Source organism: Stegodyphus dumicola, chromosome 2 (assembly GCF_044657685.1).
Source record: "Stegodyphus dumicola isolate Sdum_Otavi_A_Nest chromosome 2, ASM4465768v1".
In the NCBI taxonomy this organism is placed as follows: domain Eukaryota; kingdom Metazoa; phylum Arthropoda; class Arachnida; order Araneae; family Eresidae; genus Stegodyphus; species Stegodyphus dumicola.
Window position 1 is genome coordinate 227,974,103 of NC_140769.1, and position 17,479 is coordinate 227,991,581.

The following is a 17,479-nucleotide window of genomic DNA, read 5'->3' on the forward strand; positions in this document are numbered from 1 at the left end:
CATGATTGAACTATAAACTCTTGGGGAGAGGAGAAACTCTGTTCTTAAAACTATAGCTTATAGCATTTTAAAAGCTTAGTGGCGTCATATGGTCACAAGAATAATTAATTTATGGTGTCAAATTGACAATTGTCACTTTTTTTTGGTTAAATGACTTTTTCTCCCATACTTATGGTACCGTTTTTACAATTACAGGCCTTTAAGATTTACCAAGCAACAAAATCAAAAATATTCAATTTTCCAAGATTACTGCATAGCACTGAATATTCACAAATGCAACATATCCATGCAATTACATTATGAAAAATGAAAAAAAAAATATTACAGAAGTGATAAATTCAGACAAACTATACGAAAGAAAGTAACTGGCTTGAAGAAAGTAGGTCAATTTATGTACAATTTTTTAACAGTTAATTTGCCATTCGCACAAGGATGTGAAGTACCATTTGCTTGTATAATAAGTAAAAAAAAGTACTTACAGGCTTAACGATATTTTTATCCCGATGTTTGGTTCTACCTGGAGGAGGCACCCAAGGAGCTTTTGTTGTTTTCTTTATAGACTTTTTAGACATATTCACAATAACTCTAAGTATAACCTAAAAGAAAAATATATAACAACACTATCTAGTCATATTCTGAAAGAACAATATATACTCATATTCTGAAAAATCAGAGCAAAGCTTTCTCAATTTCATATTTGTGTCAGACATATTTAATTTAGTCAATTATTATAATCTGTCATATTTCTGTGATACTAAACTCTATGCTGCCCAAATGGTATAGTGGTTAGGGAAGCTTACTGTGGTACCAAAGGGTCTGGGTTCGAATCCCAGAGAAAACATGGATGTTTGTAAATGGCATTCTAAATATATATTAACCAAAAAGTCCTCTCCTGTGGCTTGGTGGCAGAGAAGAGGGGTGGGAGACAATCAAACACCCCCCCACACACACACACACCGAGATGCTCAAAACTAGGGCAGAAATAGAAGTCGAACCTCCTTGAGGCTCTGGCAACCATTCTTCCATGAAATACATGGACAAAACAACAACTCAACTCTACACTAAAAACATTCATAATTTTAAAAGAGCAGAATTCCAAAGTGAAATTATACTAACTTTATTTTTAAGCATATCTGAGTTAAAGCATTCAATTCAAATCATCTGCACAGAGCACCTGAATTTATTGATGCAATACCTTATAACTATTATTTGGAAAAAGAAAATAAAAATTATATGATTAAAATTCCATAATCGGGGTGAGCGCCAAGCTTGGCAAGAGTTTTTTATTTGGTGTGATTTTAATTTGGTTGTGGTTTCCAGCTGTATGTTTTGTGGCAAACCTAGAGCTTTATTTCGGTAACTGTAAGGGCGCGAATTTAGTGTAGCCAGATTTTTTTTTCATTTAATTTTGAAATACTGTATTTGTTTTTAAAAGTTTTACTGTTTAATATTATTGTTATATATGTATATGTTTAATATTATATTTGTATAAATATTTACAGAAGATTAAGCTGTTGTTGGTGGGAGAATGTTGGATTTCATATGACATGAAGTAATTTTTTTTTTTTTTTTTTTTGTTTTGTTTTGTTTCTTGCATGTGGCAATTGAAAGATGTGGAATATTTAAAGCTTTGAACAAAAGTTGTTTAATGTGTTGAATTCCACGATGATAGTAACTTGAATATTTTAGTTAGTTTATGATGCTGAATACACATAATTTGCTATTCTGTTCACGTTTAAAACTGACTTCGCAGTGCTCTGATCTGATAAGTGTATACATTTATTTACTTAACAATTATTTACAAGAATTGTTCATTCTACTATTTTATGATAAATTACATATATATAGGACTATGCTTTTACTTGCAAAGCTGTTGGACTTTGTTTTACTCATCTAGTATTTTATCATCTCATTTTACAGTTAATCTTTGGATTATGGTAACTTGGTGATTTTTTGGAGACCCATCCTGCTAGTTTTTGTTTGGACGCCATTTTGTTTTCACGAAGTAAAAGCTTTTTTTTTTTTTTTTTAACTCAACATTTTTTTCCAACAATCTGCTAGCCGAATTACGCTTATGCTAGAACTTTTATGGAACAAAAATGCTTAATCATGACAAAGATTAGGTGCGAAATCGGGAGAAAGTGCAGAATCGCAAACTGCTTGCCGCGTTTTTAAGAATTGCACATACACGTTATCCATGTACACGTCGACCTATTTTCACTTAAAAAAACATCCCCAGAATTGCACAAAAATGGCACTGAGCACACTCTTGACTTTATCCATGTACACTCCTAAAGTCCTAGCTAGTAACCTTTATCACCTTACCAAAACGTCGCCAAACTACCTGTTACCATATTCCAAAAATTAGCCCATTTTACTATTCTGTTTACATAAAATAACGGTGTTTTACTACTACAAAACTTAAAAGTTACTATTCTGTGGACGTTTAAAAATCACATTTTAGTACTTTCATTGACGCCAAAAAAAATTCGCCAAATTTTGAAGGCCAAAATAGTTTGGCACTAACTTACCCTACTTATGGAATTTTAGCCAATTATGTAATTTTCAAAATAGGGTATGTAGATTAATTACTTGAATAAATAAATAAGGCGTACATGAAAGAATAAATGAGACATGTTTCTTAGAAGATTAAAACATTTTTACCCCATCAAAAGACATAGTCTGATGAATAATTCCTAAATTAAATTCCCCAATATTTAGCACTGATTCATGTTATTTCATATAATGAGGCGAAAGACCAAAAAACTCTCATCTCCCTCTTCTCACAGATATACACAAAAATACATTACAATATATTAAACGCAGAATTTTCTCGAATTAAGAATTTAAAGTTTAAAAGAAACACATAAAAAAGCAACACACATAATAATATATAGACGTTAATTATTTTAAGTTAATAAGAATTAAAAAATTTAAATTTAATATACTTGCGCAAAAAATCACACATACGCTATGACTTCAAAAACATTGTGCACTTAGGAATTTGGCCCATATAAAATGTTTAAGCATAATCTTTTAGTTAAAATTATAAAAATAAATACAAAAACTATCACAACTTTTTTGCCGGGATCTGTTAATTTGCCGTATTATTTACTAATTTTGTAAACAACTTTTAAAACGCGACCCAGTTTTGGAAAGTAAGAGTTGTAGTAGCTAACGAGATTTTACGAAACAGAAGACTTTTTTTTCTAAATGGCGACCGCTAGCCAACGAAAGAGAAATACAGAATTCGGAAATAGGCATTCCGAAGAAATAAGTACATTACGCAACATTTAAATTACTTGCAATTTCCCTGCTAATTTATAATTTATACGTTAATGATCTCCCTAATATCGAAAATATATTCACAGCTTGCTATGACGATGATACGGCACTCTTATATCACTCACTCAACTCTTACCATGCAAGAAATAAATTACAGAACTCTATTGATTACATCTCACCCTTGTTTAAAGGATGGAAAATCAAAATTAACCCAGAAAAATCTAAAATAATCTATTGCAAAGAAAGGCATCATCCCTCAAGATATAGAAGAAATTAAGATGAACGGACAAGTCGTGTTGCGAAAAACACAGAAAATGTATAAATCAAATATATTCAAAACAGTTCATTCAATTGCGGGGTGCCTCTACCCGAGGCTGGGTGTATTATGAATAGAGACAAACAAATTATTAATAAGCCATTCTTTATTTTCATCAAAACAGTCTTACTCTTCCGAAATCAGCTTTCGTTCTTCATACCTAGGCTTAACAAGTCTCAGATAGATTTGCACCAAGGAGGTTTTTGCACAAGTAAATCTTCGCATCCGAAGCGCTCTCTTAGTTGCTCGATGGCTTTGGGATAATTAGCTGCCGTTACCGGGAAGCTAAGAACTAGGCGTTCTGCCTTCGATTTGGGTTCCATGGCCTGCAATAGATACTGCATTTTATCTTCATCAGCGATACTTTTGTTGTCGTGGATTTTCTGGAACTGACTCCAAAAAGTCAGGTAATCTTTAGCTTCACCACTGAATTTTTCAAGCTCAATTTTAGGCAATTTAAATTTCCTCGATTGGGAGATACCTGGAAGAAAGGAGACTTGTATTTCCGTAGCTATTTGAGCACACTGTTATAGAAACTTATCTCGGTAATCCTCTGCTTCTTCAAAGTCATCACTAAATAATTTTTCTCCATCTTTAGTCTGCAAAATTTGCTACGAGATAGCACTCTGGTATACGTCAACTCTCTGGAATTTATCACAAAGTTGACACTTCAAAATCGAGTGTATTATTAAATCTCTTACTTCTTTATTTAATTCACTTTTGGATTTCCTTGAGATTTGAGAAAATGCAATTCTAAAGCGATCAAATCCATCTTCACAGTGTATTCAAAATCAAAAGTTCAATCGGAAAATACTTGTTTGAGTAATACCAGCTCAACTCAACTCTCTTTAAGTTTCATGTTTTAAAAATAAGTTCTATCGTTTCTGTAAGAATAACTGCTTCTAAATGTTTTGGAAATATCTGCAATTAAAGTGTTTTTTCATATTAAATCCATAGTTATTTTCGAATCCTTTAAAAATACTAATCCATAGCACCCGATCCCGCCGAGGGTACCACTATGTTGCGAAGAACACAGAAAATATATAAATCAAATATATTCAAAACAGTTCATTCAATTGCTGGCTGCCTCTACCCGAGGCTGGGTGCATTATGAATAAAGACAAAAAATTCTTAATAAGCCATTCTTTATTTTCATCAAAACAGTCTTACGCTTCCGAGATCAGCTTTCGTTCTGTCTACAAGCAAAACATTCGAAACACTCAGCACGGAGGCTGACGTCACGAACAGCAGAGCCTCACGCCAGTTATTAGTTTAGTTCATTTCACAATAAGTCGTGTCACATGACCGCCAAGTTAAATATTTATGTGTCTATCTAGACCAGAAACTTACCTTCAGTTATCATGTCAACTACATCAAAAATAAAGCAGAACGCACCCATTAATGAGCAAACACTCCAAATTAAATCTCAACATTAAAAGAACTCTCTATTTACAGGCCATCACTCACTAATACATCCAAAGTTTTTAAAGTAAAACACACTCAGATTTCTATCTAACTCACCATGGTTCGTTAGGAACACCGTTATCCACAACTCACTAAAGATTTTACCTTTAAGTGCTGAATTGTTAAGGATCACCTACAAATTCTGTGGAAAATATGATTCCTCCACCCGCGAAGTCATTAAAAACAAAGGGGAGTACGATTATCTTATTGAACTACCACATAAATGGCTCAGAACTATCCATCATAACGTTAGATGGTAGTTCATGTATATATTTTATTTTTTCACCTATTTAATCAAGATTTTATTTCATCCTTTATTTTATTTTATGGACTTTCTGCTTATAATGCAGACTTTTGACTTTAACTTTTGAATTGTGTATCACGTGACAATCTACTCCCTTATGAGTGCTACTCTATTAATACTTTCGCTTCAGACGAAATCTCAAAATCTCTGGGAGTTTTAAACATTATCTTATTCATTTACGGTGTGGCAATATTGTATGAAATTACGACAGTGTGTAAAAGATATAATAGATAGCTAAAAGATATGTCATAGGTATGATGTTATTTAATTGCTTTTATTGCTTACATCTACGAACAACAGATGGCGACACCTATGCTTCGTCCATCTAACAAAGACTTCAACAATGGCCCATAAATGGAGCCACACCTGCACTATTTCTTCCACTGAAGACACAGCATTTTAATTAAGTGCACAGGACTTTTCCTCACTTTAGGAAGTTAAAGACTCTTTCAGGTCCTTAGAGGAACGATTGAAATGTAGTGGTAAATGGCTCCGGTCGTTCACCACCATCGGAGAATGATGATCTCCGATCTGAGCTGTTCTTTACTTCCGAAAGCTCTATTGCCTTCACTTCTATTTGCTGCTATTTTTACCCTGGAGTTCTTTATAATTTGGCCGGTTCGGCAGAACTGGAAACTAAAACACCTTTAGTTCAGCGAACTAGCTATTAAAATTAAGTTTTAATATTTATTTAGACAATTTTTTGCTATTCAGCAGTTAATTTTATAGCTTATTTAGGCAGCAAGTCTGTTAAAAATAGAAACTGAATCTTACTATGCAGAGAACCATTGGATTTATTTTGGAACAGGAAACTTTAAAAATGAGCCATGCCCTCTCCGGGACTCGAAATATAGACCTTCCAATTATACAGCGAAGGCACACAGTAAGGAGGAAGAAAATGCCGTACACTGATGGAAAATAAAATCCCAGAACCACGAAGTTGTTCTACACTATAAACGAAATTTCGGAAGCATGTTTTCCCGTCTGCCTCTCATCCCGTATAGTGGTTAGTGACGCTGACTGCTGTACGGATGGGCTCGTGTTCTAACCTCAGAAAAGACGTAGATTCTTTTAAGCGGGTATAATATAGCATATCTCCTCGTAGTGCATCTTGGATAATGCTAAATCTACTACTACGATTGACACTCTCCTTTTTCGCCTAATAACCAGAAAATCAATGTCCTGACATTTATGTTTTTACGCCTGAAAGATGAAGTCTATTGAAATTTCGTATTAGATAAATAAGTCTGAAGCTAATAGAGCTACTACGAATACGCAAATCATATTGTTTGCTTTAAATACACAATGCTTTGTTTATGTTTGATTTATGCTTCGGGTTTTACGATGCTTTATTTATGTTTCGTGTGCTTTATTTAGTTTTCGAAGTAAGCGTAGTGAGCGATATTTGAGTCAAGAATGACTTTAAGGAAATGAAGAAGGCAGTATCAATAGCTTACTGAAGTTTGAACCGGGCTTTGCAATAAGGCTACGAGAAGGTAGATTTTCTTTTCGTGATATTGCAGAAAGACTTGGTAAGAAAGACGAAGAGGCAGTATCAATAGTTTACTGAGGTTTGAACCAGACTGAAATAAGGCTACGAGATGGTAGATTTTCTTTTCGCGATATTGAAGAAAGACCTGGTAGAGATGTATACGTGATGACAGCAGTGATCACGGGAAGATACTGTCTCAAGAAGGGCAACGTCCAGTCGCACGTATACCACCACTCAAAGGGAAGACCGCAATATTCGCGGCATGTTTCTGGCATCGCACTTCATTTGCAGCAAATATTTGATCTTTTGTTGGCACTAAAGTGACACAGCGAACTGCAACAAATCGGTTACTTGAAGGACAGCTCCGAACCAGATATCCTGTAGCAAATTATCACTATCTACGACTTCAGTGGTGCCAAGTTAGAGCTTATCGGAAGGCGGAGTGGAGATCTGTCGTGTTCTTTGATGAGAGCGCTTTCTATCTTGGTGCCAGTGATGGCCGTATGTTGGTTAAAGGGAGGGCAGGTGATCGCTTGGAACAAAGCTCTCTGCGCCGTAAACACACTAGACGTAACCAGGATTTACGATTTGGAGCACAATTTCCTATGATAGCACGTTATCCCTTACACGTTGACAGAAAATTCGTATGTTTGACTGGTGACTACACCGCTTCTTCTTCTTAGGGAATATTTCAGAGAGAACTTACTAATAGAATAACGTTCATCTCCATATTGCTGCTATTACCCAATATGCTCTACAGGGTAACAATATGTTGCCTTGGCCTGAGAGATCACCGATCTTTCTCCCACCGAGTACGTATGGAACATGATTGGAAGACAAATCCAACGTAATCCACAACCACCAAGGATCATCTGACTGATCAAATGCAGTAGGCCTGGAGCTCTATCCAACAAAATGACATACTGTACCTGTACGACACAATGCATGCATGTTTGAATGCTTTCCATTCAATATCGTGGCGATTATTATTAATGTAAACTGCGAAAAAAAAACAGGGACAACTCTATATCTCCCGTTCTATTGGTCCAATCGACAAAATTCAAATTGTGTTTTTCATGTCTCGAAAGCGCGACTTAGGAAATATTGTTACGTTATTTTCTTCCTTCACGTTCGTATGGTGTTCGTGTGGATTTGGAGTGAATGACGATGACACTTGATGGAATATCGAAACACACTTTATTGGCCGATATTAATCAGGACTGCTCCAAAGTCACGTTTTATAGTAGTCTAAGATCTACTATACACTCGCTGGAACAATCAGCGACACAGCCTTCAGGTTATCAGGCTATAATGGTGTAAACAGCTTCACTGGAAAGCACCAGAGTACAGCTCCCGACTCTGCTTGGTCGTTCTCGAAACTCCACGTACTCTCGAGGCTCTCCAGGCTGCAACTCGCGATGCACTCGACGACACACAGGGCACAGCTCCCGACTCTTCGGTTCAGTCGTTTCCGGAGCTTAACACACTCTCTCGACAATGCACTAACAGCGATACACTAAAAGACATTTCGATGCACTACACGACCCACTCGGCACTAGCTGCCCGGCTGTCAACTCGATCGACTCCGCACGGACGGAGTAACTCGAAACTCTCTCGTCCTCTAGACGAGGCACTCTGACTGCAGACCAGCAGGGTTTATATAGCTTTCGGTTTGTGTTCGAGAACATTCTAGGTAAAACGGTAAGAATTCGTTCCAGAAGGTTCTAAATCCATCCATGGCCTATCGCCAATTTTGTCGCCAAATAGGCGATTTGTCGCCAAATATGGCAATTTTGTTTTCGCTTGTCATTTTATGGCAACCCTAAAACTGCTTTTCGGGGAAGCTATCTCACCGCGCCTGGACATTTCGTAACAATATATTAGATTTATATATAGCATTGTTCTAACAAGGTATTTGACATAAAATTCGACTTTTTCTGAAATAACATACCAATTTTTTACATTTTTCGAGTTTACGACTCGAATTATGCCTAGATATTAAATTTTGTAAAATTTCGTACAAAATTTACGGAAAAATTCAAAAATTTATCTTGGCGCACTTTTTTCAGTTTACGCGAACAATAATTCACTTGGAGAACTTCTGAATATATGGCAACCAATTTTTCCTTTCCCTTCCATTATACCGGAGCAGGAAAAAAGGTATCTCGTTCTTACCTTTTTACATTATGCATGAGCGGAAGAAAAGTCACATCGTTCCTACTTTCAAATAATTTTAGCCCAGTGTTTAAACTACATTTGATGTTTTATCGCTTTCAACAAATATGCCAAATTTCAAAACGTGCCAATATATAAATTTACATATATCTTCGGAAATTTTGAATTAAAAACTGTAATTCTTTGCAGGTATGCTTAGAAATACGTCTACTTTAAGATAATGGTAAAACTTTTATAGGTATACCATTTGTTTTTCGAAAAATTTATAAAAAATATTGAAAAATACAAATTTAAAAAAATAAATCGTAAAATATGTGCGAATTATATTTGGATTAAGACTAAATTTCAAATTCTGGAAGAAGGAATTGAGTAAGTTTAATAAAAAAAGAGATATTAATAAATATATATCAAATTCAATTAACACTGAGGAGCTAAAATTTTGAGAGCTAATTTTTTTAAAAACTACTCGTGCGATTTCTACAAAACTTGGCATGCCATTTCAGAAAAAATCCGATTTTGTGTTAAAATACCTATATATAAATCTAATACTATAAAGGCCCTGATTTTCGCGAGGCTTTAATTTTCGAGATTTTCGCGAGCCCGTCGTAATAACGGAAATTTAAGCCTCGCGAAATACTTTTTTTCCCCGCTTCAAATAATAATAAAAAATCAGAAATTTTTCACTTACCCAAAATTTAATGATTTATTGCACTTTTCTGTACAACTTTCTTTCTTATAACTATTTTATGAATAATATACAACTATATTCCTCGAATATAAAACAATAAAATTAATAGAAGGCACCTCATTCACTTAGAATACTATTTATACCAGCTTCTTTGAAGCCATTCAAAATTATCTCATGTTTGGCTTCAATACCGTTAAATACGCCCAAAAGCCGAGAAGCGTGAATCGGTTTTAGTCGTAATATTCGCAAGTTCACAGATTCTTTTTCCCCTAGAAATTGAAGCTCATTAGAATACCACTCAATAAACTCATTCTTGAGCAAACGCTTGAACTCGCCATTTAGACGGGAACGGGGGCGGGACAAACTTTTCGGACAAAAGGAAGTTTCTTAAAATGCTTTATGCAAAAGATGTACTCTTGGAATTTTTCATCGTTCTCAACTTTACTTAGGTACTTTTGAAATTTTTCAACTTTCGGTTCTGTTCATATAAAATTCGCGAAATTTTCAGCTGGCGAAATCACCGATATATTAATTTTCGCGAAAATTACGGCCCGCAAAAGTAAGGGCCTTTACAGTACCTATTTTTAGTTGCGCTTTCGAGATATTTAAAACGCAATTTGAATTTCGTCAATAAGCCCTGTTGAATGGGATATATAGAACGGAACCATTTTTTTTTTTTTTTTCTTTTTTTTCCGCAGTGTACCATCATTTCACATTTAAACTGGCTCTTCTCAATCAAGTAAATATGTTACCTGGACAAGCACTTTGCCTACATTTCACCTCTTTAAACTGATTTCTTCTTGGTGCTGGGATTTCACTTTTCATCAGTGCATTTAACATTTATGAACTAAACTGTTTTACGTTTTCCTTAGCAATAAATTCTGCCTTTCTCATCATTCTGTTTCCAGCTCTTGTTCTTCAGTTGTTCGCATTGCAGTTTTTTGCTCTATATCTTCAAAGTCTTAATGTTCTTTCCAGTTTACTTGTCAGTGTTTCTCCTTGCACATATTTCAGGTAGCTTAATCTGATTATTTATGTAATGAAGTTCATTTTTCGAAGTTCTTCCATTTTCTTCCTGTTGGAATTATTTACCTAGCTAACCCCGCCCCAAGGGGTCGACGCAGAGAACTCAGTGAAGCTACTGGCTAGGATCTGCACCTAGGCAGTTTTGGCCACGGGGATATAAAATTCATGAGCTTGGCGATTCCAAGCAGCAAATATAAAACTAGTTTTCTAGTTAAGAATATATGTATGAATATTTGGTATTAGATTTACTGAATGTTTGCATTCAACATGATGCTCCATACCCTTACTTTTACATATTCCTCGAATAAAATAAGTAGTTAATATTAAAATCTTTTTTAGATATCAGAACTTACCCTTTTATCTCCTACTAAACTCCCCAGTAAATGTCTTTAGAAACATTTACAAGAAAATTGTTTAAAATAATCATTGTTCAAATTTCATGTAATAACTCAGTTATTTCAATTACAAGTAGTCCAGTGAAAAGAGGTTTTTAAATTTGTCCCCACAAAAAATATATTTTATTTATTACTTTTATATTACGAATAGACATTTTTTAGGTGCATATCTTATCTAAATTTCTTAGCACAAAAATCGCAGAATGTGTAATTACAATGCAAAATGTCTTGTAATTAAAAATTTAAAATAGGCGATTTCTTAACCTTACTTTAGATACGAAATCAATGGTATTCTATATATCAAATTTATTAAACAGTACATTAGAACTAAATATGGCGCAGGTAAAAACGAAGAAAAAAAAAGAAAGAAAAAGAGATATATATTTCTTTCTTTTATAATAGCTTTTATGATAGACATTTTTCAAAATAATATATCTTAATGGATTAACTAATAGAAAAAGTAAAATAAATAAATAATATTAACAATGATAAATAAATAAAATAATAACTAACAGAAATAATAATATCCATGAATTAGAAGCATAAATTTTGTTGCAGATATTTTCTGATCTTTCTATGGGGGCAGGTATTTATGACTTTGAAACTTCTTTTCTGAGAATATTTGAAGTATTTTATTATGTATGCAGGTAATTTTCCTCCGGAACTGAATGACTTATTGACATTTTTAAAAGTTATTACTTTGTAAAATTATGCATAAAAAATTAGTGCTCATTTATAATATTAGTGAATACTCGTTTTTTCATTGCTCAGTTTCATCATGCAATATAGATAAGTGTGAAAATGAAAAGAAAATAAAAAAGTCGAGTATTTTAACATTATCACATTTAATTTTACCGCATTCAAAATAACCTTTATGGATATCTTTACCTGAGATACCATCAAAATGCCTCAATAATTCTTAGATACTTTCAAATTTTGGTGTCCCAAAATGATTTCATTTAACCATTTTTCTGAGTAAATCTTTCAAAGGAAGGGAATATAATATACTGAACCATTTTGCTTCTGATGCGCAGGCTTACTATAGTGCTGGCAGACTGCAAGCAGATTTGGTATAAACTGCAGTTTTCGCGGGGCATTAACGGTCTAACCTTGAATGATGTCCTTTTTTACTGCTATACTAGAAGCAATCAGTCTGACTTATGAAATACCTCCAATATACTCACCATCTCTGATTATTTTAACAATAAATTAATGAAAGCATGTATTTTTCGGCGTATGATGACAAATTCTAGTTGCTTGCCAGCGTTCGATGTTGGTTGGTAATACAAAAGGCTAGAATTCTTAGAAACTGCTATTATCTCAGTGAAATCTATTTCCACGATGTTCTGTATAATCCAAAAGCGGACACTGCCGATGTTTCTAGCTATGGTTCACCTTCTTGGAGACGAGAATCGGAAGTAGTTAATGAAGAAAGTGAGTAAATCCTCATTACCACTACATTTTTCAGACGTAAGATTAATGCATGTAAACTCAAATTAGCTAAATCAAAATTTTAAATTTGATTTACTGTATTTCCTTAACCTTGCATTTTAAATTGATTGTTTCCCCTTTATGTCATAAAAATAAAAACTGCTTATAATAAATCGCTTTAAACTGCGTCCTTTCAATATTAATCTACATCACATAATTTCCATATAAAACGCTGCTGATGCATGCACTTACATAATGCTTTAGCGAGTAATTTCAAGAACTTAAATTAAGCAATTGAAACGAAAACTGAATTAAAATAATATCACTAAGTTTTTCTGAATTGGGTTTTAAACATGGGCAGGTCACTTTCTGTTTTTCATTTCTCTATTGGCAGCACTGTATGTGTAGCAAGCTCTGGAAAAAGAGAAATTTCTCTCGTTTTTTAATTTTTATTTATTTATTTGTATGTTGACGTCAGATTTTTTTTTTTAATCAAAACAGGTATGTTATAGCATTTCTAAATTTCACAGGCATACATGAGGTTTCTAATTCGTACACTATTGTTAACATTGAAACAAAAATCTGATGACAATAATATAAACTCTCGTTACAACACAAACACTGATATATTGACTAATATATAATATGAAATTAACAAGTGTGTGGAATTTTATGCTACTATACGATAGTGTATTCTTTAGAGTTTGTGTAATAAGTAAATCTAATTGCATTAGGTTTTTTTTTTAAAGTAATTACAAATCGTCTTTGATATCTTTTATTCCTCAATCTTAGTCAAAATTATAAGTTTGGCTTCAACTAACTCTCAATTTAAATAATCCCACATTATCTTGTTAAGGCGAACCATCGCCTTCACAAACGAATTTAATGGTGACAAAATTGCAATAACCACGCACAAATTAAACTCGGTTAAAATCGTTTATTGATGTAACTTGTAGACGTTATAGAAATTTAAACTCAAAATTATCAAAAGTAATCAATAGCTATTAAGGGAAAAGGAACGTAAACTGATTTGAATGATTTAATTTTGGCAAAGCACTATCCTAAGCTCTATCCCAAGCTGATCGTGTATTATATATATTTTTTTTTAATTTAACGAACACGCATAGAAAATAATCCTTAATTCCTAACTAGCCATTTTGTATTAGATTAATATAAACTATAAATAATTTTCTTCATTTTCACCACGTTGTTTCATAATGTAATTGAAAGCATTCCTGGCTAGCAACTGGAAGGCCCGGAGTTCGAATCCCGGTGAAGTCATCTCTGATTTCTCCATTTTCCTACTAAAATCTCTAGTTTCTACAGAATGTTTGAGAATTACCAGATCATTCGCAGTTACTGTCTAGTGAAAGCTGAGGAAAAAATGGAAAGGGTAGAAAAGAAGTAACATAAAAATAACTAGTTTATTTTAAATAAACTTTACAAATGAAAAAAAAAAGCTGATTTTAAATATTAATTTTAAGTCAATTAATATTTATTCTGATATTTAGTATTAAATGTCGAACTACTGTTTCCATATCAAGGCTGTGATTCACTTAGAAGTTTTGTGGAAGAAAACAAATTTCAGCTTACATATCATTTTTTGCCCTATGAGGAATCCTCCTGCCGAATTCTCCGAGCATTCTAAGAATTTTCCTCAAGAATCCCTAATTATAAAGAACGGAAATTTTCGATAATCGATTTCGAGATTTTCTTGAAACGTTTGATACTTTTATCAACCTGGTTATTGAAAATTATTCTTAATATGATTCATGGAAAGAGAATTGCCAGACGAAGTACCTAACTAAGTAAAACATTTGTAATTTTTAGGTAGGAGAGTAAAGATCTCAGTCAATATTGACAGAATTTGTAACCATGTCACTATATTGTATGTAATCCGTGTGTTTTAAGATTAAAGCTCTGAATATATAGAAGATTTTGTGGAATAATTAAAAAGTCATCGCCCTAAACCACATCAGTATATGCATATTTACTATATATAGTGTGTGATATTAAAATATATGGCAAAAATAAAAGTAAGTAGAGAAGATAGGGATAAGCATATTTATAAAGTGACGTTTAACTGGGTACTGTTGAGAACCACAGATGGATTGGATCTACTGGCATAAATTGTCGTTCCCTTTGCGGATTTCTAACCGTATGCTGTAGAACTGCAAATCTCTCCGACCCATATTTTACTCATGCAGTTGCAGACGGAAACGAAACATTTGCTCAAAGAATGTACCGAGAACTATTCCCGAGTAGACAGCTGATAATTCACATGTGCTTTGCCACAATCAACTCAACAATTTTTCATAAATTAATGCTATATCGTGACTTTTAAGAGTGTTTAATAATGCAAATATTTCATTATTCAAGTGGTAGCTCTGTATTTTTTTTCGCTGAATCTCTCACGAGATTTTTAATAAATTTCTTTTCACACCTCAACTGCAACAAGCTCTACTTTTAAAAAGACACGAAATTCATGTAGTTGAAATAATAACACCTTTTTCGTGGTGCTAATGAAATTAAATGTAAAACATCCAAAATAAAAGGAATTGATCAGTTAAAAAAAACTCATCTATTAAAGCTAAAACAAATAATTATTGTAAACGCTATAGTAATAAGGAAATCTTAAAATGTAATCCTTGAATAATGAAATCCTAATGAAACTGAAATCAGAAATAAAAAAGAAAGAAACGGAACACATCATTACAGTATTTCAAAACTTTTAACAAACTGAATGTGGATTTATTTCATTTCAATTAAAATAACAAAGCAAACGGGAAAGACAAGTTTCTCCCTATAATAACGAGTTTTTTTTTTTTTTTTTTTAAATATATTCCGGTTCCCATTTCTTTTAATACAAGATGACCGTATCTTCAGGTTCATCATTTCTTAAGTCTAGTTTTTAAAAGTGCTTAGTGGCTGCTGTTCACCTTGACATGTTTTAATCGTAACTTCACTGCCATCGAACAATGGAATGTGCTCTGAGCTTTTTAATCTATTTTAAGAACGTGAAATGAAAGAATAAAAGATTTTCAACATCTATTTCTACGGGATGAAATACTTCAAGAGGAATATTTGTTTTAAATGAAGAAATAAAATTTCTTTAAAATTTTCTCATAATACGTGCTTTTATAAGTGTGTCCCAATAAAAGAGTCAGACTCATTATGCCTAGTAAAATATTTTCTTTTGAGCAAATGAAAAATATTTTTACGTACTTGCAATAGGTAAATGTTCTGGTTTAAGAATGAAAAATAATGTTTGGTATATGTCTTTCACAACTTGTTGTACAGCACCGTATTCTCTAGTTGAAATTCGTAATCAGTTTCTCATATACCTGCCTATCGAGGTGACTAATGACACTTTCAATTTCACTTTTATTTTATTTTTACTCTTCGGATTCTTTGGGACTTGCAGCAAAACCGTCATGAGCAATCGCGATGTTTATCTCTTTTCGTTTGTAGTAGTTTCCTTTCTATGAGACTGACTGAACACGAAAATGATCTAATTCCTAAACATTATTTTTGTTCTATGAGGCAGGTTAGCCATATAGAAAAAAGAAGAGAAATAATAAATGTGAGAAATGCTTTGGAGAGATACTTCTCTTACTACTATTACGGATAAAATTGAATACTTGCATTATAGGGCCAGAAACTAGGGAAAACTCATTCCATTTCATAACCTATTGAAACAAGGATAAAATTCACAGGCTTCACGGTAATTTAGCTTTATTAACAAGATACTCGAAGGACAAAATCCTAGAAAAGAATACCTTCATAACGGTTGCTTACTGATTAAAATTGGTTCATTGATTCATATATATATGAACCAATTTCATCTCTGTTTGATTCCATCAGTTTTATTTCTCTAATAAGTTACTCTACAGTTTGTTTAACTATTGGAAAGATTCATGTTTATATGAATTATTCATAGCTATAAGATTAAAATTGATTTTAATAAGCACTGATATTGAAATCAGAGACAAGAGTTCTTTCAGTGAAATAATGCGCTCTTACAATAAAATTTTCTAAACTTTAAATAAAAATGTGACTTACAAATTTAATGTGATCTTTAAGTAAATGAAATAAAACGTTTGCAAACGTTTTAAAAATGTAAACGTTTTAAATAAATGTATAGTGTGTGTAAATACACTGCTGACCACCGTAAATGCAACACCCTGAAGGAAGCATGCAAATAATACGAAATTTACAACATGCATTAGCAGAGGTGAGATATGCAAATGATTAGAATTTCAGCGCAGACTCACATCACGAGCGCCTGTGGAGGCTTGGAGTTTTCGACGATTTCAAGTTCGACAATTGTGTTTTAATTGTGGTTTTTTAAAAAAAAAACCGATCAATTATGCCTCGTAGTAAACAACGATCATCGTCTGATCAAGTATCCGAGTTCGACAGAGGAAGGATAGTGGCCTACCGAGAGTGTGGATTATCTTTCAGGGAAATCGGTAGTCGTGTTGGACGAAACCAAACAACTGTAATGCGGATATGTGACCGTTGGATGCAGGAGGGTACGACGGACCGACGTGTTCGATCGCATCCACCTCAGTGCACGACTTCACGTGAGGACAGGAACATTGTGCGCATGGCAGTGACGGATCGCTCAGTCACATCACGAACCATAGCACAGCACATTCAGTCTCTAACGCATCATCCAGTGTCTGCGCGTACCATTCGACGCCGTTCACAGCAGAGTGGTCTGTCCGCAAGACGTCCATTGCTTCGTCTACCCTTGACGCAGAAACACAGACGTCTTCGTCGCCAATGGTGCGATGAAAGAAGGATGTGGGCGGCAGAATGGAATGAAATTGTCTTTACTGACGAGTCACGCTTTTGTCTGCAACACCGTGATGGTCGTATTCGAGTCTGGAGACACCGT

At 33.7% G+C, this 17,479-nt stretch overlaps 1 protein-coding gene across 8 annotated transcripts in view; it reads right to left on the minus strand.

Annotated features, from left to right (window-relative positions):
- Positions 1-3,155, minus strand: part of LOC118187069 (uncharacterized) — a 102,556-nt gene extending 99,401 nt beyond the window's left edge. For 4 of the 8 annotated variants that reach the window (XM_085811846.1, XM_085811849.1, XM_085811842.1 and 1 more), the window contains exons 1-2: positions 2,971-3,149; positions 480-596 (exon numbers count right to left, since the gene is read on the minus strand). In XM_085811846.1, the coding sequence (XP_085667972.1) occupies positions 480-572 (93 nt within the window). In that variant the 5' untranslated portion in view covers positions 573-596; positions 2,971-3,149. Of the gene's footprint in view, positions 1-479; positions 597-2,948 lie in introns of all 8 variants that reach the window. The other 4 variants (XM_085811847.1, XM_085811843.1, XM_085811844.1 and 1 more) reach the window with 3 other exon arrangements.
- Positions 3,156-17,479: the final 14,324 nt, after the last annotated feature.